The sequence below is a fragment of the Macrobrachium rosenbergii genome, chromosome 23 (genome assembly GCF_040412425.1).
Source record: "Macrobrachium rosenbergii isolate ZJJX-2024 chromosome 23, ASM4041242v1, whole genome shotgun sequence".
In the NCBI taxonomy this organism is placed as follows: Eukaryota; Metazoa; Arthropoda; class Malacostraca; order Decapoda; family Palaemonidae; genus Macrobrachium; species Macrobrachium rosenbergii.
This window is the reverse complement of record NC_089763.1, coordinates 10803539-10827730: the sequence shown is the minus strand read 5'-3', so window position 1 is coordinate 10827730 and position 24192 is coordinate 10803539. Positions and strand designations below refer to the sequence as shown.

Genomic DNA, 24192 nt, shown 5'->3' with positions numbered 1-24192 from the left:
AAATCTAGAAAGCGCTTGCGGAGCCTCCAAGTCTGGGCTGGATTCTTGAGAGTCGGACGACAACTGACGCACATCCACAGAGACGTCTTCCCAACGGCTGTCTGTCGAAGCCTGGGGGCGATCAACAGGATCAACTGAGGGGGCGACTACCAGTGGGCAAACCCCACTGGCCTCCCTTGGACCTCCATTATGCCTACTCCCAGGTTTAGGGGAGTATGACAGGGACCTTCGTCTAGGAGAACAGGCAGGATGCCTTTCCAGTGGCAGTCTGCCAATACCTGGGAACGACCAACAGGTTTGACAGAGGGGGCAACTACCCGTGGGCCAACCGACTAGGCCTCCATTGGACTTTCGGTAAGTCTTCTCTCAGTTTGAAGGAAGTATGACAGTGACCTTGGTCTAGGGTAGTAGCCACCTCCTCCACTTCACTGTATCACTACTAGGTTAAATTCTTGCTAAAGCTAGACTCGATTATTATTATTAAAATAGTTTAACCAGACCACTGAGCTGACTAATCAGCTCTTATAGGGCTGGCCCGAAGGATTAGGATGAAATGCCAGGTCTAGGCCATAGGCCTAGAACTGGGACCAAACAGGTCATTCGCATGATGATGAATAAATAAATGAAAATGAAGTTTAAAAGAAAAAAAACTGTATAACACATATGCTTTACTCTGAAACGCATGTATACAATAAATACATTTGCTCGTTTCCATGCATACAAAAAAAATTAAAGATTAAAAAGAATAAAATAAAATTTCATAAAAATCTAAAACTAAAATTCAATTACAATTTTTTTTTTTAAACGCCCGACAGGCTTCTGTATTTTCATTATTTACTTGGATTTATATTTTGTCTATCAAGTTACACTTCTTAATGAAAGATAAAATTGGGATGACTGAAAATGTATAAGATTCTGATAAAATTTCCCCCATTGATTTATTTCCAAAGGTTGATACTCGCTGTTGATTATATTTTGGACAGTCGCACAACACGTTTGACTGTTATCAACACTTTGCATTCTGGGCATTCGGGAGGAGGGCCACATGGACTGTTCATCAAGTGTCCATGTGTCAAACGAGTATGGCCTATTCGCAGACGCGTCAGAATTACTTGTGTTTGTCTCTCTCTCTGACATGATGAGCTCCATTTTCCAACGCTGGATTTTATGTTTCAACTTATTATTTATAGGTTCCTCGTTCCATATGTTTTGCCATTTATTTATAATGATTGTTTTTATATCTGTTATGTAATCACTAATTGGGATTTTATATTTGTTCTTGCCATGCAGACTGCTTCTTTAGCTGCTTTATCAGCTTCCTCATTTCCTTTAATCCCTGCCCATGTATTTCAATATTTTTTCCATCATTATACAATTTGTGGAGTTCATATTTAATTTCCTGTACAATATTATTTTTTGAGTAGTAACCTTGAACGGCTTCTATAGCGCTTCTTGAGTCGCTAAAAATAACAAAATTATTGAATGTTACTTGCTTTATAATTTTGATGGCTACTGCAATTGCACATAACTCTGCTGTGAAGACTGAGGCAGCATTATTAGGCAAAGATAACTGATATGACTTGTTCTGGGATATAGCTGCATATCCTACTCCATGTTGGGATTTAGACCCATCTGTATAAATCGCGTAATCACGAATGCTTTCGTCTTATATGATCTATGGTTTTTTTGTCTATGGTGTTCTGGGGTATATGACGAACTTTTTGATAAATATTTCAACTGAGTGTATAATTTTGATAAATATTTCAACTGAGTGCAAGTCCTTATTTTATTCATAGTCCAATGGGGTGGTAACTTCACTGTTGGAGGTACTTGTATATCTATATTCAGTGATTCAAACAATCTATTAGCTCTAATTGGGAAAGAGACTGGCAATGGCAAGGGTTGGAGGCAAGGGAGCCAGGCGTGGGAGTAAGTGGATTAAAAGTAGGAGGGCTAGTAGCAGGAGAAAAAGGTGGTAAGGGGGGGAAGAAGGAATAGCAGAGCTATCTTCTAACCTAGGCTAGGGTAGAATTCTTGGGTAAGGGAAGCTCATTTATCGGCTCTAGAGAATGCTTTCCTTTCTCTCTCTCTCTCTAACTTGTCTAGTTGAGATTAAGTACCTTCCACTCTTGCCAACCTTCATATTTAGCAGAAGTCTTTCTCCCTACTATATTTCTGCCCCTACATTTACGGCAAATTGTATGAGAATCATATGAGGATTGACTAATCTTGTTTGCAACTTTCGCTACAGTAGCGAAAATAGGTGAACTTGAATCACACATATTAATAACCAAAGAACTAGAAAAAATTATCCTGAAAGCTATTAAAGCCTGAGGGCTACTAAAATAAGTGATAATACTTCACCAAAATCCAGCCATACAACTGAAAATCAGGAAACAAGGCTGCAGCAAACCCTCCGATGTTACTTAAGAGCCGGCAGAAACAAAATGAGATTTTCTGCTAAGTCATTTCCAGTACTCCCATTGGCAGGCAGGGCTTGTCACCTAGACTAAACTATCAAAGCGCTACCACGATTTTTTAAATAAAGGCTACCGTGCAAGTTAGAACTATAGCTATGTGTTTACTTGGTAAGTTACTTATATGAAATTAGCAAATTTTTCAGAACTACAGCTGTGTAATTGCTTGGGAAGTTACTTATATGAAGTCAGCAAATTTTGAACAAGTCAATAACTGTAATGCAACCCTTAATAAACAAATGTCAGTTAGGGTAAGTGACACTGGCAAATGGCTGCTTCATGATTTGATTGTTAATGTATGAAGATTTGCATTTAACCTGATGAACTTTGGCTTATAGGACTATTTATTGGTTAAAAGCTAACTCAGATATATAATATGAATTATCAATGGTATATAATATGAATTATCAATGGTATCTACCAAAACTGAGACAGGCATAGATAGCCTAGCCTAGTGTAGTCTACTGTATATATGAATGCATATGATGAAATCATGTTATTGGACAAAATTTTAATGATCACATAATACAATGAAATTTTAATGATCACATGTTACACGAGATCAGAAGGTACACAAATATATCTGCTAATCATAGTTTGTTTGTATACTGTATATTTTTGAGTTTCACAGACTGTTTTCAATGGAAATAAACTGTGCTTGTGTATTAATGAAGCAAGCCTCAGTTCCAAATTCCGAAAAAATCCTAAAACTGAAATATGGTGCGCTGCCCTCGTAGCCGCTCAAAGAACTAATGGCAGCTGATTCAAAAAAGTCCAGGATAATATGAGTTCCCAGACCATGGAATGCCAGATTTTCAAGGTCAGACTGTAGCTGTACATAGAGCTTGACACACTGAATACTGCTGTTTATAATAATTCATCAGTCTTCTAATAGCGTGGGATTTCCCAAGATGACACCAAAATTGCAACAACCCTCAAGCACTGGTATAAGTAATATTGTGACAACCAGCCCTCAATATGCCAAGGCATCATCAGAGGCCTTCATTTTCAATAGTACATTAACTAACTATAAATCTTATTCTTACATTTTTTTCTATCATTTCAAACAACCCCACACGCACACTATGCATAAACCTATCTGGTAGAATAACTCGTTCTCTACTACATTTGAAAGGATCAGATTTGGAAACATTTTTATTATATGTTTCTGAGAGCTAAATGTGAAATGAAGCTGACAATTTCTGGTTATTTTGAAGATCTAAATAAAGTACCTGTGCCATCTTAATTCATTTACAAAGAATAAGCAGAGCAGGAACAGGCACCTGAAATTTTCAAAATCTTTTGGGAAAACTAAATAGGGAGAAAAATGCAAGGGTAGCAGAATGGGTCTTTAAGAGACAAAGTTTATGTGGACAAACATCATTGCCATGTCTCAGTAAATAGGGCTTTTCTTTCCTTAAAATGGCAGGCTCCCCTAAACTGTAATAATGATGACGTTTTGCTTAAAAGCAATTTCTGCATTTCATGACAGTTCCCACAGCTAAGTCATCCAGACAGTCTCATTTCAGCATGTCAGAGCTGCAAGAATATGGGTTCTGAAACTAGTATTTCAATAAAAAAAATGGATGATACAATATCAACATACAAGAAATAAATAAACCAATATGCCTCTTGCTCCATCTTAGCTAATCAATAGCATTTTTTCATTCCCAAGAAAGTGAAGAAAAAAAAAAAAAAATTTCAGAAACAAATTTTCAAAAGCCAATTTAAAATTACTGTAGCAACCCCACTAATATACTTTTTCTTTTGAACATTACTGTAACACTCTCGAGATCACTTTGAAAACAACATACCTCCCAATACTTGCTCTTATGAGCACCTTCCCCATAGCCTTTTGAAAATTTACTTTCAGAGCTCAAGGCAGTGATTGCAGCAGAAAACTGGGCCATTGGATGAAGACTGGAGGGGAAGTTATTGAGCATATTCACAACATGGGGTGGGAGATCTGCACGGTTGGCCCATTCCCTTGACAGAGCATCGACCTGTAACACAAAAATCATGGCATTAATGACTCAAAACGAAATGAGCAGAAAAAAGTCAAAGATAAGTCATCAAGACAACAATAAAAACCAAAGTAAAAAAGGAATGTTATTCAAGGAGGCAAAATTGGTAAGATATTAAAATTTGAATCTCAAATGTAAATAAAATTTCTAGACCTTTGGATAGAATGAAATATTGAAGACTGTAAAACAAACCTGGGCTTTTGATGGAATATCGCCAGTGCAGAGAAGCCAGAAAAGACCTTCAGGAAGTGGTTCGGCTCCCCCTTCAGCAGCAGGCAAGAGCTTCTGGCACTCAGGAATTGAATACCCACGAAAACGAATACCTTCTTCAGGGTCAAGTACAGATGTTTCAGTAACTAGACCTTTCATTCCACGCATGCCACCATACATCTGCAAACAGAATGAAGAATATCCAAAACTTTGACTTAACCCTTCAAGTAAGATGCATGTTTTTATAAGAAAAGTTTGTTGCTCTTGCTGCAATCATAAAAATACACACCTTGTCCTATCACCTGAATATGAGTAAAAAATTGGAGATTAATAACTACAGGCTTAACATGACTCAAGAAGAGACCAATCAGATACATTACAACTACCCTATAACATACTCATTTATCAAGTTGAAACAGACTTCTTTAGTTATGGAAATGAATAGTTTTTCACTCCTTGTAAGATTTCAGTCAACTTTACACAAGATAAAAAGTACAGAAATTAGCAAAATACAAAGGAGCTGTTTAATTAAGAAGCCACTGTACCACCTGTGGCTTAATTAGCTAAATTTTAAACAGCCTAATCAAAAACCTACCATGTCTACAGTAATTTCACCAACTTTCGTGCCTCCATGTTGCTTACGGAATGCCTTGACTTGTTCCTGCACTTCTGGGATCTTCTTTACCATCACTTCCCGCAGGTCAGTACTGTCAGTTGAATACTGTGCTCTTGATGCAGCAATGCCAAGGGGACATACTTTCTGTAATGAGAAAAATATGTTAATAAACTAGTCTGCAATTCAAAATGGGGAATGACTACTGTACAATATAAAATTTCACTCAAAGAGTAATGGGTAATGGGGCAAGCACGCTAAATCCTTACCCAACCAAGTCCTAGCGGAAGCATGAAGAAAAATGGGTAATAAAAAGTAAAATATAACTTCTGTGGAAGGGACTCAACATGGGAATGGATAGACCCTCTTCTTTATGGGCTCAATAAGGGAAATCTATGAAAACAGAGGCAGGTTGAGAATTCCAAACCTTAGCAGAAAAGGGAAAGGAAAAACTACCAACCATTAATGTGGGAAGCAGTTGCCTAAGCAGATTTTTTATACTCTCACAAAAGAGACGAAGAGACCATTTGACAAAAGAGACAAAAAGGATCTACAGGGGCAGAAAGGCTGAGCTTACTGACTAAAAGTAACTGACTACAACATACAGAGATGAAACTAAGAGACAATGCAGCCCAAATAAGAAGTTACTTTCACAAATTGGGAAAGGTTGACCGCCATACTTTGTTTCTCATGGACAATGTGCCTGTGCATCCTAATACAACCCAGTTGGTTGGTGACAAAGGTCTGATTAGGGTCATTTATTTGCCTCCTAATACAACTGCACTCATTCAGCCAATGGACCAAGGTGCTACTGTTGCAATAAAACAGCTATATCAGAGGAAGTTCCTGGAGGTGATAATAGTATTGGAAGATGGGGTGGGGAAGGAACAAGGACGTGATGGACTTCCAGGGGTCTGAAGTCAATGACTTCCATGCCCAACTCATGACTGGAGGTAACAACATTCCCAAGGATGATGTACGGGAGTGGCTGGATGACAATCTGGCGACCCTGGCTACCATCTTCTCTCCGACAGCGAGACAGCTGCTGCAGTTGTTGGTGGTCAAGGGGAAGCACCTGAAGACGACAACAACAATGATGAGGCTGTTCCACAACAAACATCCTCATACAAGCATATGCACAAGGTCTTCAACATGGTTATCAAGGAGTTGGTGAACCCCAACAAGGACCCCACAACCTCCCCGGGCTTTGGATGCGGCTGCACCAAAGCGAGAGTTTCATTGGCGAGTCACAGCGAAGCAGAATTGTCATACGTATCAAAGTACCCTAAACAGGTTCTTCAGATCCCAAACCCTCATGCACCCAAGCCCATCAGAATCCATTTCTTCAGTAACTCAGTCACTCAGCTTGGAACTGCAGGCAAGCATGTCTGCAGCCTTCACTACTATGAGGGGCTCCTCCAGCCAAGAATTCAATGTGTCGCTGGGCCACTTCGATGACCCTGACCCTCTAGGCAATATATGCCTTTTCCCGCCACTTTACCACTTAAATGTCTCCTGGAAGTCACAGGAGGCAGAGGAAGAAGAGGAGGTGGAGGACTTGTAAAAGTCTGGCCATTGTAAGTACCAAGGGCAGCACACAAAGTAAGTGACAGAGAAAAAGTATTTTTACGTTTTTTTTTCACTGTATTTTAAAGTGTTTGGGCAAAATACAAAATTGTGAAACCTCCTGTGCTGTGTGTTGAGCACAAGAAAAAAAAAAATTTGCTTTTTTTTTTTTAGTGTATTTATAAAGTATATTTTGTTACAAATATGGGAAAATAAGGTAGACAATTACTTTTTGCATCAAGTTTTCCATTGAAAGTGTGATGGTTGTTGTTCATAAGCATACTTTGTGCTTATGGTTAAGTGGTATTGATAAGGAAGGGGGAGTAAGGGTATGGAGTTGCCCTTTTATACCCGTAAAGTTTTTTGCTTAGCCTTGTCCATGTTTTGCCCTTATCCGACAGGCCCTTGGCTCTATTAGTCTGGATAATCGAGAGACTATTTACAATTCGCATTCTTTACAAATTAAGCCTTATATGGTAAAACCAATCACTTACACAAAATATTTCTTTACTCAAAATATTCCTTTATTCACACTTGAGTCACAGTGGGTAACATGCAAACCTGAATGGATAAGGGAGGGTGGATGGTTGGTAATTAGAATCAAAGCCCAGACATTGGCATTGAGGTCATTCAGCACCACATGAGAGAAGTGAAATGGAAAAGTTTAAAAATGACATTTTTATGATAAAATAGTTTTATACATATACTTACCAAGTAATCATATTGCTCACAGTTTCACTTGCCGGCAGCTCAAAATTTTGAAATTCGTGGGTAGCGCTAGTTTGTTTAGTGTCAGTGACTTGACCCTGCCCACTTTCAGGGTGAGAGAGGAACAACTCAGCAGAGAGCTCAATTTGTTTGCACCCTTATGCCCAAGTGAGGGGAGGAGGGGGGGGGGGGCCTCCGATTCATAATTACAGGCAGTCCTTGGTTATCGGCAGGGGTTCCATTCCCGATGGCGTGACGATAACTGAAAATTGCCTGTAACCGAAAATCGGCAATAATAGCGCCGATTCCTGGTTATCGGCATTAAGTGGGGATCAGCGCATATCGGTGCTGAAAATCCAGTTATTGTCATCGCTGGACAAGCACTCTAAAACCGGATCGCTGATAACTGGGGACTGCATGTACTTGGTAAGTATATATAAAACTTTATCATAAACAAGTTATTTTTATATATGTAACTTACCAAGTAATCACACTGCTCAATCCCATACTGAATGGACATGGGTTACAAGGACATTTTCTACCCCAAAACATTAAAGATGACAATGAGTTAGTGAATAGAAAATTGCTAGCATTGATACACTGCTTGTTGTTCCTTACCTGGTAAGAGGGCTACTGCAGGTAGATAATGCCTCTGGTTGGCGTTCATCTTAACCTTGCAGGGTTTGGCAGTGTAGCCCTGGAGCACCTCCACATCAGTGGGGGCTTTGTAGCAAAGGACAATTCCGATGGCTAACAAAGCATATCCCTAAGCCACATAATAAAAAACCACCACCCATCCACTAAAAATAAGACTGGCGGCCACTCCAGGTACACAGTACCCGCAGGCTTCCCTAAGACTTGACACCTTAGGTCAAGGCGAAGAGAATAAGGAAGGAAGGAATGCTTCCTACACTTCATCCCCCAAAACCGTGCCAGCCACCCACAACAGACCCAAGATACTGCAATTATCAAGCACTGTTTCAACATAACGTAGATAATGAGTCTCAAAGATTGACTTACACCTCCAAGAAGTAACTTGCAGAATAGAAGATAAGGATAAATTATGCTTGACGGCTAAAGAAGTGGCGACTGATCTGATCTCATGAGCCTTAGCTCTGAGAGATGGCAAGACATCCTCTCCAATTTGGGAATGGGCTTCAGTGATAAGATCCCTCAAGAAGAATGACAAGGCATTCTTAGACAAGGAACGAGACAGGTTTTTAACCAAGCACCATAGATTACTCGTAGGACCTCAGATCTTCTCCATTCTATGTAGATAATACGTCAGTACTCCAACCAGGCAGAGAGCTCTTTCCTCATCTTCTGGGCCCAGGATATCCGTTACGGTTTTAATAATGAAGGAACTAGGCCAGGGTTTGGATGAGGTCTCGTTTTTGGCTAAAAAGCAAGGGTGAATGAGCCGCTTAGCCGTTGCTAGGCCACAAGAAAATGGGTCTTCCTAGTATGGTCTCGTAGCCAAGTTGAACAAAGAGTCCTCAAGTAAAGAAGAAAATCTGCAGTGTCTGCTACATACGTCTGAGAAGACGAGATGGTATGTCTTCTACACCAAGCTCAAAAGATTGTCCACTTGGTCTGGTAGACTTTGTTGGAGGATTGATGTCAACATTTCGCAACAGCCTCTGAAGCCGATCTTGAAAATCCTTTCTGTCTAAGGAGTTTCCTGACAGTCTGTATCCTGTAAAGGCCAAAGTGGACAAGCTTTGGTGGAAGTGCCTGACTTGGGGCTGTCTGAGAAGCCTTGGTCTCTGTGGTAACAGCCTCGGGAAGTCTGTCAGAAGCCCGAGGTCTTCTGGGAACCATTCCTTCAGCAGTCGCCAGAAAGGGGCTACTAACATCATCGTGACATTCGTATGGGCGCAAAACATGCAAAGGACTTCACTTACCATGCAGAATGGCAGAAAGGCATACAGATCTTTGTTCAACCATTCCTGAAGTATGGCTAAGTGAAGGGTCTTCTGGAGGTCCTCCATGCACCTCTCCTTTGAAGGTGATCGAAGAAGCCAATCGTCTAAAATGAGAGAGATGTTAACTCCCATAAGATGAAGCCACTTGGCAAGCAGAGCAAGAACTCGAGTGAACACTTGTGGGGCTGTCAAAAGACCAAAGCATAAGGCTCGAAACTGGTAAACTCTGTTACAGAACACAAACCCGAGTTACTTCCTGGAGTCTGGGTGCACAGGGATATGGAAGCAAGCATCCTACATGTCGATGGTTGTCATCCAGTCACCTCGGCGAATGGATGACATGACAGAGTGACTTGTTTCCATCTTGAATTTCGTCTTTTCAACGAAAAAATTCAAGGCACTGACGTCCAGGACAGGTCTCCATCCTCCTGATGACTTTGGGACTACAAAGAGGCGATTGTAGAAACTGTCCGACTTGACATCTTACAACACTTCAATGGCTCTCTTATTGAGGAGGGATGAGACTTCATCCAAGAGGACCAAAAACCTCTCCAAGCCTCCTTTAATACTTTCACAATCCACTGCTCTGCTCCCCTTGTACTCTCTCCCAGAAATGGAGGAGCCTGGCTCCTACCAGTGTATGGAGGACAGGATCCTCACTTCTGTGAGGAAGACTTAGAGGAGGACTTCTTAAATGGGTGAGATGAGAACCGGAGATTCGTCGTAGGTTTGCAATGGGCCCTTTGTCTTCTACCACGATAGGGCAGCAGCTGAAGGGGAGAAACAGATTTGGTGCTAACAGCTGAAGGCTCCCTAGGGTGCCTAGTCGACCGGGCTAAAAGGTCCTGAGTATTCTTCTGAAGATCTGAAACAATGTCGTTGACGGTGAACTGAGGGAAAAGGTGCTGGCGATCAAGAGGAGAGAAGAGCACAGCTGATTTCTGTGAAACAGTGATGCCCCTTGTGTGAAAGAGCACCAAAGCTCTCTCTTTCAAACTGGATGTCCAGGTACTGAACACCTGGGCACTTGGGCACTGAAGGGTGCTCGGGTATTACTGGGCGCTCGGGCACTATTGGGCGCTCAGGAGCTACTGGGTGCTCACGAGAGGCAGGAGAGTGCTTGGAAGATGAAGAACGTTTGTGTGAGGAAGGGCACATGGGTTCCAGCACAGGGCGCTCTGAAGAAAAATGTTCTGGACTATCCCAAAAGCTGCAAGGTCTTGGGCTGCGTGAAGGTTCTCTGAACCTCTCACAGAGTACTGGAAGGGAGTGGACGGTAACCACTGCGGGCCTTTCCAGTGACCGCAACTCATCGCTAAAGTGCCATTGGAGCCTCTTCTCAGGGCTGGAAGCCTCGGAACTCGAAGACATCTGGCTCACTTCCATAAAGATAAAGATACCTTTCCAACAACCATCTGTTGCAACCTGAGACGTTACAACAGGTGCGACCAAAGGGGTAACTACCCTTGGGCTCACCCCACAGACTTCCCTTGGGCTTCTGGTATAAATTCTCCCAGGTGTATGAGAGTACGCCAGTGACCTTTGCCTAGGAGCATCCGTGGAACAGGTAGCCACCTCCTCCACTATCACTCCACTAACACTCTTACTGTCCACTTGTCCATAAGGGCTTTCACTGATGGCCCTAATTGGGCCACAGTATCCACTATAAGACCCATCTTTTGGTCAAATTATGCACCAACTTCGACTCAAGGTTGGCAATGAGGTTGGGGTCAGAAGCATGGGAGCCAGGTAAAGGAGAAGGTGAAATAATTGAAGGACTGGGAATGGGAGACAAAGTGGGAACAGGCACAGATAATACAGGAACATCTTCACTGGAAAACTTCACAGAAAAGCTATCTACAGTCTTACTATAGGCTATAAAGGCCGCCTTCCTCTTCCTGTCCCTATCCAAGTTTTGCTTAATGAGATCCCAAAACATTCCATTTTTTAGCACCCCAATCTTTACATTCTTCGCAAGTTAAATCAATGGAACATACTTGCCCCCTACAGTCTGTGCACATGGTATAAGAGTCATAAGTGGCTTTGGTAAGTCTCGTATTGCAGCTTTTACTGCAATAGCGCAAGCTAGCTGAACTTGAGTCTGACATATCAAAAAAAGTCTCCAATCTAAGAAAAAATGTCTTAATCCGTGAAAAACGGTCTTGCAATGAAAACCTATAATAAATGCAAATGCCGTAGGCTACCAAAATAATCAATACTTCACCTAATGGAAGAATCATCCAATGGAAAAGTGCTGAAATTTCAAAACCAAGCTGACTGATCACAACTGAACTTCAGCTGAGAACTGGCAGAAACAAATTATGCTCTCTGCTGAGTTGTTCCTCTTTTACTCTGAAAGTGGGCAGCGTCAAGTCACCTACACTAAACAAACCAGTGCTACCCATGATTTTCAAAATTTTGAGATGCTGGTGAGTGAAACTGTGAGCAATGTAACTACTTGGTAAGCATACACAGTGTAAAATTTACACTTTTTTTCCACATCACTTGCACTCTTTATCACCAATGGATAACTAACCATCCTGGATCGGTAGAATCCAGAAATGAAGCTCTCTAACATTTACAAGAGCAAAGAACGAAAAATTAGTGATTCCTATATTTTACAAAGGTTGAGAATTTAGGTGTCATTTCTTAGCGCCTAAAATACAACCACATAGCCACATAACCAATAATTGAATACAGTATTATTTAATAGGTGACATAATTCAATATCTAGTGTGATATCCACCAAACATGGTATATTTTTATATAAATACAAACCTAAAGTCTCTAATTTAGATACCTTTGGCTACAGCTACTATGGTCAATGAAGCTTGGTAACAAAGTTTTTAAATTTAACAGCAGCTAGTGCAAGTGTGAGAAAGAACCCACATACAAAGATGCAAAGCATCACTTTTCCCTCGGCAGCAGGGCAACTGAGGGGTGGTATGCTATGAGGTGGGATTATCATTAAGGACTTTGGATTTGTATATCTAGTAAAAATGTAAATTATAATTATCTTAAAATTTAGACAACTGTCACTATGATGATCCATACCCTCTTTATGGACAGTTACTCCTCAGGCTGGGGGAATCATCTTAGTCATGACTGGCGTTGATCATCCACCCAGAAATATTAGCTTCCCAGTCACACAAGTGAGGGGCGGAAGAATAATTTTAAACTCCTGCCAATCCTGGCATGATGCCCAAGACAAAAGGGGACTCCATCCGAGTGTGACTTCTTGTAACCTCCCTCCAGGGGAGAAAAAAAAAAAAACTCATTTTCCCTAGTAAGAGTGGAAAACCAACTCAAAAAGTAGTCTGTGAAAACTCAAAGACAGTTATGCTCTCCATTTTGCCATTCAACTTCTCTATAACTCTAGACATGTTGTTGTGTAAAAAAACTCTTTGCCCTCACTTACAATAACTTCACATGACATAGAATTTCCATGCCTCATTATCATGGTCACTCACTCACTCACTCAACTCCCATGCACACACACATACACACTAACATCTGGTAATGACTCCTGAGTAAATAAATCAATATAAATCAGAAAAAAACACACAAGTTCTGGAGCTACTATGAGTTGACACGTGTATCTCATATGAAAATATTGTGAAAAAAAGAATTCGATACAAAATTATACAAAACCATCAACCAGCAGCTGTTCAATTACATAAGAGTAATGACACTTGACAACAAAAATATCCCTTCTATGAATCTGTTCTTGAGGCAAGTCAGAACTCTGATATCCTCTAACTGCTAATTAAGGGCAATATATTTGAATAAAATCAATGTTAAAAATCTACAAAAACAGTTCCAAACTCAACAGAGACCACTTCAAGAAATCTCTCCAAAAAGCAGTAAACAAGTATACTGTAATGATAACACCAATATATCTCTTATCAACAGAGAGGGTTAAAAATAACCACTTGTAAGGGAATTCCCAGTCTCTATTTTCAGTTACCATGATATACAAAATACAAATCTAAAATTCTAAATAACTGCACTGAATCTGGTTTTATAATCCAAAAGACATTTCTTCAGCAACAAGAACTTCTAATAAATATGACATTTTTATAATAAAATCACAATTTTTAAAAGTAAATTGTATTTTTCCTAACTATACAAACCCAAGGTCCTTTACATTACGAATTTCTTTCAGCAGAGGCTGGAAACGGCCGTTGAACTTTCGAACAAGGTGGTTAGGCAGTTGACTATCGTCAGGGAGGCACAAGTACCACCTGCCCGGATGTAAACATTCCAATTTGCCTTTCGGTCCAGGTCTCAGATTGAGGGGTGGCATGAGGTGGTCATGAAATGTAATGTAAAGGACCTCAGGCTTGTAGTTAAGAAAATTACAATTTACTTTTAAAAATTGTGATTTGTTCCAACACAATATACAAACCGTCGGTCCTTTTCATTAGGAAGACTCACTGGTTGGAAGGAGGAATCTGAGTGAGTCTTTATGAACTGACTGTAGTTCACCACACCTTGTCTTCCCTTCCTGGTTGACAGAGCGAGGAAGGGAAAACTACCTCTGACAAAATGATCGGGTTGTAAGAAACGCGGGATCAATTGTCAGACTTTTGGGTCCCTTCACATGAAAGAGAAATCGTCAGTTCATGCAAAGTATGCTAGGAAGAACTTGGAGTCTGTAACATTAAGGCAATCACAAGCACTGGGTTTGTCTTGTCATGGTCTCCTTCTCCCTCTTGCAAGGGGAAGGAGTGGGGTTGCTTCATAAACTTGAACGGAAAATAGAACGGGAGCTCCCGTTGAGTGCTTACCTGCACTGACTGCCAGATCCAGCATGTAACAGCACGTCCACTCTCTGCCAACAGGAAGAGAGCCAGGATGGGGAGAAAGAAGAGAGGCCAGTCACTCCACATTCATTCTCCCAATCACAACCGTACATCTCAGGCGAGATGCAACCTGTACTGTTAGAGGAGCCGGGTAAGCTACACAACTTGTTGAGCAGCCACCACAGGACCCAAGGAAAAAGTGTCCAAGGACTTGTGAGCAACATCCCGGAGGTAGGAGGAGGTGAAGGTGGTCTGTTGGGACCACACACCTGCCTTCAGCACCTGAAGAACTGATGTTCTTCCGGATTGCAAGGGACGGACCAATGCTGTGGACTTTGTGAGCTCTTAGATGAAGCGCACCAGTGTTGTCTTCTCCAGCAACAGAATACGCTCTCTTTGTCATCTCACGAAGCCAGAAAGAGATCGTGTTCTTGGGCACTTCTTTCTTGGCCGAGCCAGTACTAACGAAGAGTCGTCGACACTATGGCCAGACACGTTGAGTCCTCTTCAGATAGCGCCGCAGCACTCTAACAGGACACAGTAGCATCTCTTCTGGTTCATTACCTACAAAGTCCTCTAGGGAGGGGATTGTGAAAGACTCGAACCGTGCGTCAGGGACCAAAGGATTCTGAGTCTTCACCACAAAATCCAGGATGAAATAGAGCGTAACTGATCCCCATCCCCTCGAGTATTTAACATCAAAGGAAAGTCCGTATAGTTCGCCAACTCTCTTCGCTGATGCCAGGGCCAGCAAGAAGACGGTTTTGAGGGTCAGATCCCTGTCTGACAACTCTCGTCAACGCTAGAATGAGAGTCACATCCCACACAGGGAACCTGAGATCCCTGGGTGGGCTAGACCTTTTGAAGCTTCTCATCATTAGAGAAATCTTGAAGGAGGAGGAGATACCTACTTTCCAGTTGCAAGACTAGGCCGAGTGCAGCGCAGTGGCCTTTTACAGCTGAAACAGAGAGATACTCCATCCACAACACCAACCACAGAAGACGGACTACTTTCCCTGGTACACTGCTGTGGAGGATCATCTGAGATACCCGGCCATCTCTATTGCTGCGCGACGCGAAAAGCCTCTCGCTCGCAGGAGATGGTGGATAACCTCCAGCCGTGAAGACACAGGGACTGCACTGCCTGGTGATACCGCTCCACATGGGGTTGACACAGCAGGTTGGACTGGGGGGATATCTCTCTCAGCACCTCAGAAAGGAGGGTTAGAAGCAGGTTGGGCCAGGGGGGGATCTCTCTCGGCGCCTCAGAAAGGAGGGTTAGCAGCAGGTTGGGCCAGGGGGGGATCTCTCTCGGCGCCTCGGAAAGGAGGGTTAGCAGGTTGGGATACCACGCCCATTTGGGTGCCACCAGAATCATTCTGAGATTCGGAGTGATCATTACCTGGTTGATCACTGCAAATCAGACAGAACGGAGGAAAGGCATATACGTTGAGGTTGTCCCACGGGTGCTGGAATGCATCTTCCGCAGCGGCCCATGGGTCCGGCATAACAGAGCAGAAGACCTGGAGTTTTCTGTTGTGTCGGGTGGTGAACAGGTCGATGGCTGGACGCCCCCACAGGTCAAACAGCCTTTCTGTGACTTCCAAGTGAATGGACCATTCAGTTCCGATCACCTGATTCTGGCGGCTGAGCTTGTCTGCCACGACATTCCTCTTGCCTGGAAAGCACCTGACTGACAGCTCTATTGGCCACGGCCCACTCGTGCACCTGCATCGTCAACTGGTGAAGCAGGAAGGATACTAGAACCCCCTGCTTGTTGACGTATGCCACTACCGTGGTACTGTTGCTCACCAGTACCACGGAGTGTCCCATCACTCGATCTCAGAACTCTTGGAGAGCCAGGAAGGCTGCCTTCAGTTCCAGGATGTTGATGTGAAGGTGCTTGTTGTCTCAGTGCCACATTCCTGAAGTCAGCAACTCCTCCAGGTGTGCGCCCCATCCCTCGGTCGATGCGTTTGAGAACAGCAGCATGTCCAAAGGGGGAGTATGTAGGGATACTCCTATCAAGAGGTTACTGTCATCCATCCAACAGCGAAGGTCCCGTCTCACCTCCTCAGAAAGAGGAATGAGAAAGGACTGGGGGTCTTGGGACTGAGACCAATGCTCCTTTAGTCTACATTGTAGAGATCGTAGGTGAAGACACCCATGAGGTACCAGCTTCTCCAGCGACAACAAGTGACCGATGACGACTTGCCATTGCCGGGCTGGCTGTTCCTTGTCGAGACAGGAACAGCTGTGCTTCCTGCCTGAATCTGCTGATACGAGAGTCCGAGGGAAAGACTTTCACTGCTACCGTGTCTATCAGCATGTCCAGCATGGCAAAACTCGAGGAGTCAATCCCTGTCCTGCAGCAACTGTGAGCGGGAGCTCGCCAGGACGAGCCCAAAGCAGAATGCCCTGAATTGGAAGACCGTCTCCCCGAGGATAAAGCGGAGGTACTTGCGAGAGGACGGATGAATGGGTATTTGGAAATACACATCCCTCAAGTCCACTGTAAGCATTTAGTCCTTCTCCCTGATGGAGAGAAGCATGGATCGCACTGTTTCCATCGTGAACTGAGTCTGGCAAACAAATCGGTTCAGGGAAGAGAGGTCTATGACTGGTCTCCATCCCCTGTAGCTTTAAAAGACACAGCCTGGAGACTGGTCCGACACGACTTCCACAGCACCCTTGCTCAGCATGGCTTGCACTTCTTGCTGAAGTGCGGAGTCCTTCAGAGTTCCTTGGACGTATGTGCGGAGACGGACTGGAGTGTAGGTGTGGGGAGGCCGAGACTCGAAAGGTAGTAGATATCCCTCCCGAAGGACATCCACTATCCAGGTCTCAGCTCTGTGTCGTTGCCATGTTGACCAATGGCTCGCCAGGCACCCCACCACCTTCGTCAGCATTTGGGGGGGAACTCCGGCCCTAGCATTTCCCTTTTTTCTTCCCCTTGCCCCCTTTTCCGGACTGGAAAGCGGGCTGATAGGGGTGGGTAGACCCACCCTTTCTAGAGGAAGAAGAAGGCTGGGTGTTTCCATGGTATCACTTCAAAGACTGGGGACTTCTTAGGGCCGAGGAAGAGCTAGCCTGACCCGAGGGCCTGGCCGCAGTGGAACGCAAAGACACGGAAGTCTTGGCCACTGCCTGGTGGACAAGGCGGTCGCTGTCATCGGCCCAGTGCTTGTCCACTGCAGCGTCCACCAACTCTCTAGGGAACCCAGCAGTGGTCCGTTCCATTCCGCAGGGTCATTGCCAACTCGGACACCACGGACCTGGAGAAGCGAGAAAGAACGGCGTCCCTTCACTTCAGGACCAGGTTAGCCCACAGGTTTGCCGTCTGGTGGGCGAGGTAGGAGATAGCCCTACCTCCAGACTGGCACGGTCTCCCGAAGGCGGAGTCCTCCCCGGGTTCAATAGCACCCGAGGAAGCAGCCACCTTGGATACTGTGAAGGACCACAGATCCAGCCAGGAAGGCCACCATGGCAGTGGCTTCCAGGGTTGTAAGCTTCTTGCTGAGAGAGGGAGATGCTCTCTGCAGTAAGCTGCTGCAACGAGAGACCCGGATCTAGATGAACCAGGTCCAGGTCAACCTGCTTAGGCAGCAATGACCTCTCTGATGGTTCATAGAAACGCTTCTGGCGAGGCTGAGGAGGGGGAAGGAGCTTGTCCAAGCGGTTCAATCGGAGAGAATTGTCCTGCCCAGACACAAGACTATTCACCTGATCGAGTACCCTAATGGCAAGCGTGGACCATGGCAGCCCCACCGAAGCCTTGGGTTCCTTCTTGGGTGCCCAGTAGGATTCAAGGTGCGACAGACGATCCACAGATGAGGCCATGGTCCCTTCCCCAAGGTCGTTGTGCCGACGAATCAGCGCAATTACCTCAGCAAACATCCTCTGTATCTCGGGGGTGTCCGCATCCTGGGGAGGAAGACCCTCGAGTCCTTCCAGAGTGCGGTCCTCCCGATCTACTCTCCCTGCAGGAGGGAGAACCTTGGCAGACCCCCGTGATCCTTTCTGCACCACGCAGGCATAAGACCTGGTCGAATCAAGGACCAAGCCAGGCACGTACGCCCCCGAGGTAGAACTCTGGAGAGAAAACCCGCCAGAGTTCTTCCTGTCTGACTCACGCCCCCTGGAAGGAGCCCAGGAGGTAGAGGGGACAGGCGAGGAGGATCGGGCACTCCCACTGGCCTTGCTGGCAGAACCAACCCACAATGGTGACGGCAGACCGGGTCGAGGAAAGTGCTTTCGTCTGGGCGAAGCGGTCTCCCGAGGAGAGCGGAGCGGCTTGCACGAGTCGAGCCGTGCGCTCACCTACCCCGAGCCAGGCTGGCCACACAGACATGGCCAGGGACTAGGAGGAGTCAAGCGCACGGCTGGCTGGTACAAACTTGCACTGTCCTCTTGACACGCCCCAGTCTTCTTCAAGGCCGAAACCTCTTGAGAAGACTGAACAGGGGACCTCTTCTCTGCTTTTCCAGGTGTCCGGACTCGAGGGACTGGTGCACCTTCCCGGGAGCCTGGCTTGGTGCTAGAAGAAGTACCAGCAGGAAGAGTTGAGGCACCTGCATGCCCAGACTCTTTCTCTCACCCCACGCATGAGCCTGTACGGAGAGAGGTTTCTCCCATACCAGAATGGGGTGCTCAGGTTTCCTTAGAAACCCGGGTGACTCGTGAGTGAGTGCCCGACGCAAACTCGCTGGCCTTAGAAGCAGACTTCTTCAGCGCAGCAGGGGAGTGCGAACCATGGTTTACAAGCCCTTGGCTCCCGATGCGACTGACCCGGGGGGCAGCACAGCGGTTCCCTGATCCGTGGATTGGGGAGAGCCAGCGAGAGATCCCACTGCCTTCCCTGTGGGAGGCAGTCCCTTAAGAGGTCTCGGCGCGAGACTTCTTGGGGGGGGGGCAGGCTTGTTCTTCCTTGGCTGGGGGGCCTTGGAAGGAGAAGAGGAAGAAGAGGCAGCAGACGACGACGTAGATGAAGATGAAGACAAGGACACCTTTCTCGATCTCTTCTTCGACATCTTCCTCAGGATCAAAGTTAAGTCCCCAAACCACAAAGGAGCACCAGAAACAGCAGGAGCAACCAGGAGGGGCCACAGAAGCAGGCATAACCAGGGGGGCCACAGAAGCAGGCATAACCAGGGGGACCACGGAAGCAGGAGCAACCTGGGGGCCCACAGAAGCAGGAGCAACCAGGGGGGCCACAGAAGCAGGAGCAACCAGGGGGGCCACAGAAGCAGGAGCAACCAAGGGGGCCACGGAAGCAGACGTAACCAGGGGGGCCACAGAAGCAGGCACAACCCGAGTAGTGGAGATGGTGCTCAGGCCAGCAGCTAGCGGGTCAGATACAGCACTGCGGGAGCCAGGAGGGCCCAGGGACAAAGCCAGGGTCAGAGGCAAGAGTGGCGCATGGGGAGCCAGGCGGGTTGAGTGTCAGGGAAGCGAGGAGTCAAAACCGTGGTCAACAATGAGCGTGGGTCAGCAGCAACAGGAGCAGGCATAGCCAAGTAAGGCACCAACGGCATCACCATGTGCGAGGGGGCCAGGAACCCAGGAGGCAGCGGCATGGACTGGAATGTGGCAGGCGCAGCCAAAAACTGGGTGTCGAGGTGCGAGGCCACCATCACAGGCAGCTTGCCAAAAGAAGACATGGTGACAGTTGTGGTGGTGGAAGCAGTGGCTGTGTGGGTCGTCACTGGAGCGCCAGACAAGTGAGACACCAGGCCCTCCAGTGACGGCAAGCAAGGTAGACCCAGGTGCAGCCAGGCAGATGTCAGATCGGGTACCTGGTCAACAGAAGACACTTCCACCCCCAAAATCCGAGGATAAAGTCGGGTCAAAGAGGGAAGCCTCTATTCACTCCAAGGGAAGAAATTCGCCCCCAGAGCGAGGAGAGGCCCCAGAGAGGGTGTCCTGAGCAACCGCTCCCCCGCGGCCTTCCACATCCGACAAAACAATTGAGGAATGGGAGGGGGAGTCCTCACCCAAGGGAGAGGCAGCAAGAAGAGGAAGCTTGCTGGGAGGGAGAAACGCCCCCAACGGATCAGCCACCACAGGAGTCGTCAGGGGCGTTACCCTCGGACGTCCTTGGCGGGTTTCCTACGGTAGTGTCTCCTCCCCTCAAATTTCCTCCATTGCTCGGGAGACCAGGAACAACACTCGCTACAAGATGAAGCGTGCGAACACACATCCCCTGCAAATGGGGCAGAGGGCATGTGGGTCCATGTCAACGCTAGATCTAAAGATATGAAATTTCTTGCCTCCTACCCCAGGACACACACTGGGGATAGGAGGGCTTAAAGGGCTTATCAACATTCATTCTAAACAGTCGGGCAGAGAGTGAGAGAAACAACATCCGCAGTCTACGACGGCCGAAAGCAAATTGGAATGTTTACATCCGGGCAGGCAGTACTCCCGCCTCCCGGACAGTAGTTAACTACCTAACCACCTTGTTCGAAAGTTCGATGGCCATTTCCAGCCTACGCTGAAAGTAATTCCTAATGTAAAGGACTGATGGTTTGTATATCGTGTTGGAACAAATTTGAAACGGGATAAATAATAATTAAAAAGTTAAAGAAGGGACCAAAAGGAACATAAAAAACATAAAAGGCAAAAAGCAATAAAGCTGAGGCTGAAGGGCATGCTGCTTTAGTATATTCAGTGTGACAGGCAAGGCACAATGTAGGTAGTATACCTCCAAACAACTGAGTTCCTTCTGTATGATTATTTAGCATTAAAAATTATCTCAAAATCTCAAAAATGAAAACTGTGGTGCACAGCCAGCATGAGCACCAAAAAAAGAATAGTGAGCATATACTGAATGCCCTTTAATACAAGTTATAAATACATTGTTATATACAATTGCAAAGCCCAGGTACAGTGTCCTCATTGACCTCAAGGTCAGAATACCGTGCAACTCCAAAAGAATAAACAAGACCCGACAGTTTGAGCAACAATTACACGATATAAAAAAAAGCAACAAGGAGTGAACTCTTTATCTTGAAAGAGAGACAGAGATAAATGGTTAATCTAAAGACATCAGGCAATCTTATGTCAGTCTGATCACATGATGTCACAGTAGAGGAAGAGGGCCAGTGTATTCTACCACAGTAACCAGTGAGACAGTACAATACAGGGGGTTAGTCATGAAAATTATATCAAAATACAGTAATTATTGAATATTCCTCAGTGAATGCGCAAGTTTTCTGCAAATAATGTGTATATACATTCCACTGAGAAATCCGCTAATAGGTGAGTCCGCGAATTGCGAGACCGCGAATATGGGGGGTTTGCTGTATCACTAAAAAGGAAAGTGAGGCCATCATGAAGTATACAAATAAAGAATACAAATGACAATCTTGAACATAACATGATTAGCAAGAACAGTACTTCAACTAAGAAGCTTTAACAAATACAGGTTGAATATTTACTTCCATACACTATTACCATTACAAATGCAATGCCAAGTTATTATAAAACTAACACACTCCTGGTTCAGGAATGCAGTACAGGTACTGTATACATGCATGTGAACACAGGTGATAACTGAAGTAATACACAATTACAGATGAAACGTAAAAAAATACCATATCATAAATGCTGTGAACTGTTACTCTCCATAGTATTATAGTGCATGCATTTGACCTTCACAGAAATGTGACCTTATCTTTCTATTACAGATAACTGATAATGTCTAACAATCCCAGCCAAATCTGAGATTCTTCTGATAAGATTACAATATAACCAAATTATCAGACATGTTATCAGAAAGGTCATTTACACCAGTCATAACTATTTTTAAACAGGAAATACAGGATATGAGAAGAACCCAGCCATAATTTTCTGATTAACCAAGAGAGCTTGCGTTCATTACCTCTCATAATTACTTTAAAAGAGTAAGAACCTGAACACAAGATATCTTGAATAACATTCAAGTCCTCAAAACCCATATCATGTTTCTTAATGTTACAACAGGTATTCATCAATCAAGGGTACAGACATAGCCTAATATCTCATAATATTTTTAAAACATGCAGCTCATTAAAAATTATTAAAGCCTACTCATAGTAGAGTAATCTATACTGAAAAAGGAAATATTCAATGTTTCTTTTGTATGTTTGATCTTTTCACCTATTTTTATCAAAAAGACCCATGAGAAAAACAAATTAATTTGATAAGCACAACATTTTCGTCAATACACATCAGCCCTTGTCTCAATGGACGAGGGCCGCAGTGCACTGGTCAAAATACACAGTAATGGCATAATAAAATTTATGTTTCTTGGATGGGCCTTTTAACCCTTTTGCTAATCAAGATTGACCTCCTCAGTCACTGAAAGGTCCCATCCATAGCATGGGACTGACTTCAGCCATCATTCTTTTGGTTCTAGTTAGGCAGCTCATAAGAGATAGTGTTTCCTTCGTCAATTTAAGGAGCTTTTGTCTATATTCAAGCAAGAAATGGCAACATCTGATTTCCAACTTACAAGATAATCTCTGGGCAAGGGCTACACCTTCAGTAACCATCAAAATGCCATGTAGGGATGAGGTTTCTCTCAAAGATGAAGTAGTACAGAGGCTTTTAAATGGAAATGACAATGATAGTAGTAGACCTGAACTATCAGACAGTTCTGATTGTGACAGCAGTGAGTACGGTGGTGTTTATTATATCATAGTTATAGACAAACCAATCTTAGATAATTACTTAACTTCAGGTTTTGTCAGAGATGATCATAAACCAGAAGAAACGACAAAGGAGGAAGCAGATTTGTCAAGCCCCAGAGGTTGTGTGAATAAACAAAGAAAACGTGACACAATTTGTGAACGGAAGACCACTGAATATTTAATTCATAAAAAATCAGTGCTCTGAAGCATTTACTGGAGATAATAAATATACATTTTCTACAGAATGTCAGGTCCATTTTTTAATTTTTTTTTTCTAAGTTTTCTGCAGATGGAATTTTTTAGCCAAAAGCAAGCATTTAAGGTTTATAATGAAGATTTTAAACTGAATAAGAAAAATAATGTTGCTTTACTCCATGCTTTGAGAGGTATCACACTGAAATGAATCACCAATAAAAGCTATGGGTACATACTTCAGTACCTGAATTATCTGTACTGTATATCATTTGCATATTTTATCATTCAACAATAATAACACATAATAAAACATAATAGTAGTGTGGTAAAAAAGCAGACATACCTTATCTATGTAGTTATCATAATTTGGAAAATTTGGTCATCACAAATAAAAAAATCCTAGAATCACAACTTTTGAAAGTAAATTGTATTTTTCCTAACTATACAAACCTGAGGTCCTTTACATTGGGAATTACTTTCAGTGTAGGCTGGAAACGGCCGTTAAACTCGAGCAAGGTGGTTAGGCAGTAACTACCGCCAGGTAGGCGGGAATATCCGCCTGCCCACATGTAAACATTCCAGTTTGCCTTTCGGTCCAGGTTCAGATTGAGAGGTGGCATGAGGCGGACATAGTATGTAATGTAAAGGACCTCAGGTTTGTATAGTTAGGAAAAATATAATTTACTTTCAAAAATTGTGATTTGTTCTGACACAATATGCAAACCGTCAGTCCTTTACATTAGGAAGACTCATTGGTTGGAGGGAGGAATCTGAGTGAGTCTCCTGAACTGACTGGAGTTCTGCACACCTGGGCTACTCCTGGTCGAAAGAGTGAGGAGGAGTACCGTGCCTCTGACACGTGATCGGAGTGTAGGAACTGCAAGATCAAATGTCAGATACTGGACCTTTTCGCATGAGTGAGGAAACGTAACTCCTACGAAATAGGCTGGAAGGATCTAGAGTCGGAGGCAGTAAGGAATAGCCGAGATAGGGTTCC

At 44.2% G+C, this 24192-nt stretch overlaps 1 protein-coding gene across 1 annotated transcript in view; it reads right to left on the bottom strand.

Annotated features, from left to right (window-relative positions):
• kdn (knockdown) overlaps positions 1–24192 on the bottom strand; it is a 40240-nt gene that overhangs the window by 6958 nt on the left and 9090 nt on the right. Inside the window, exons 2-4 of the mRNA XM_067125248.1 lie at positions 5307–5471; positions 4694–4891; positions 4292–4480 (exon numbers count right to left, since the gene is read on the bottom strand). Coding sequence (XP_066981349.1) covers positions 4292–4480; positions 4694–4891; positions 5307–5471 — 552 coding nt within the window. The remainder of the gene's footprint in view (positions 1–4291; positions 4481–4693; positions 4892–5306; positions 5472–24192) is intronic.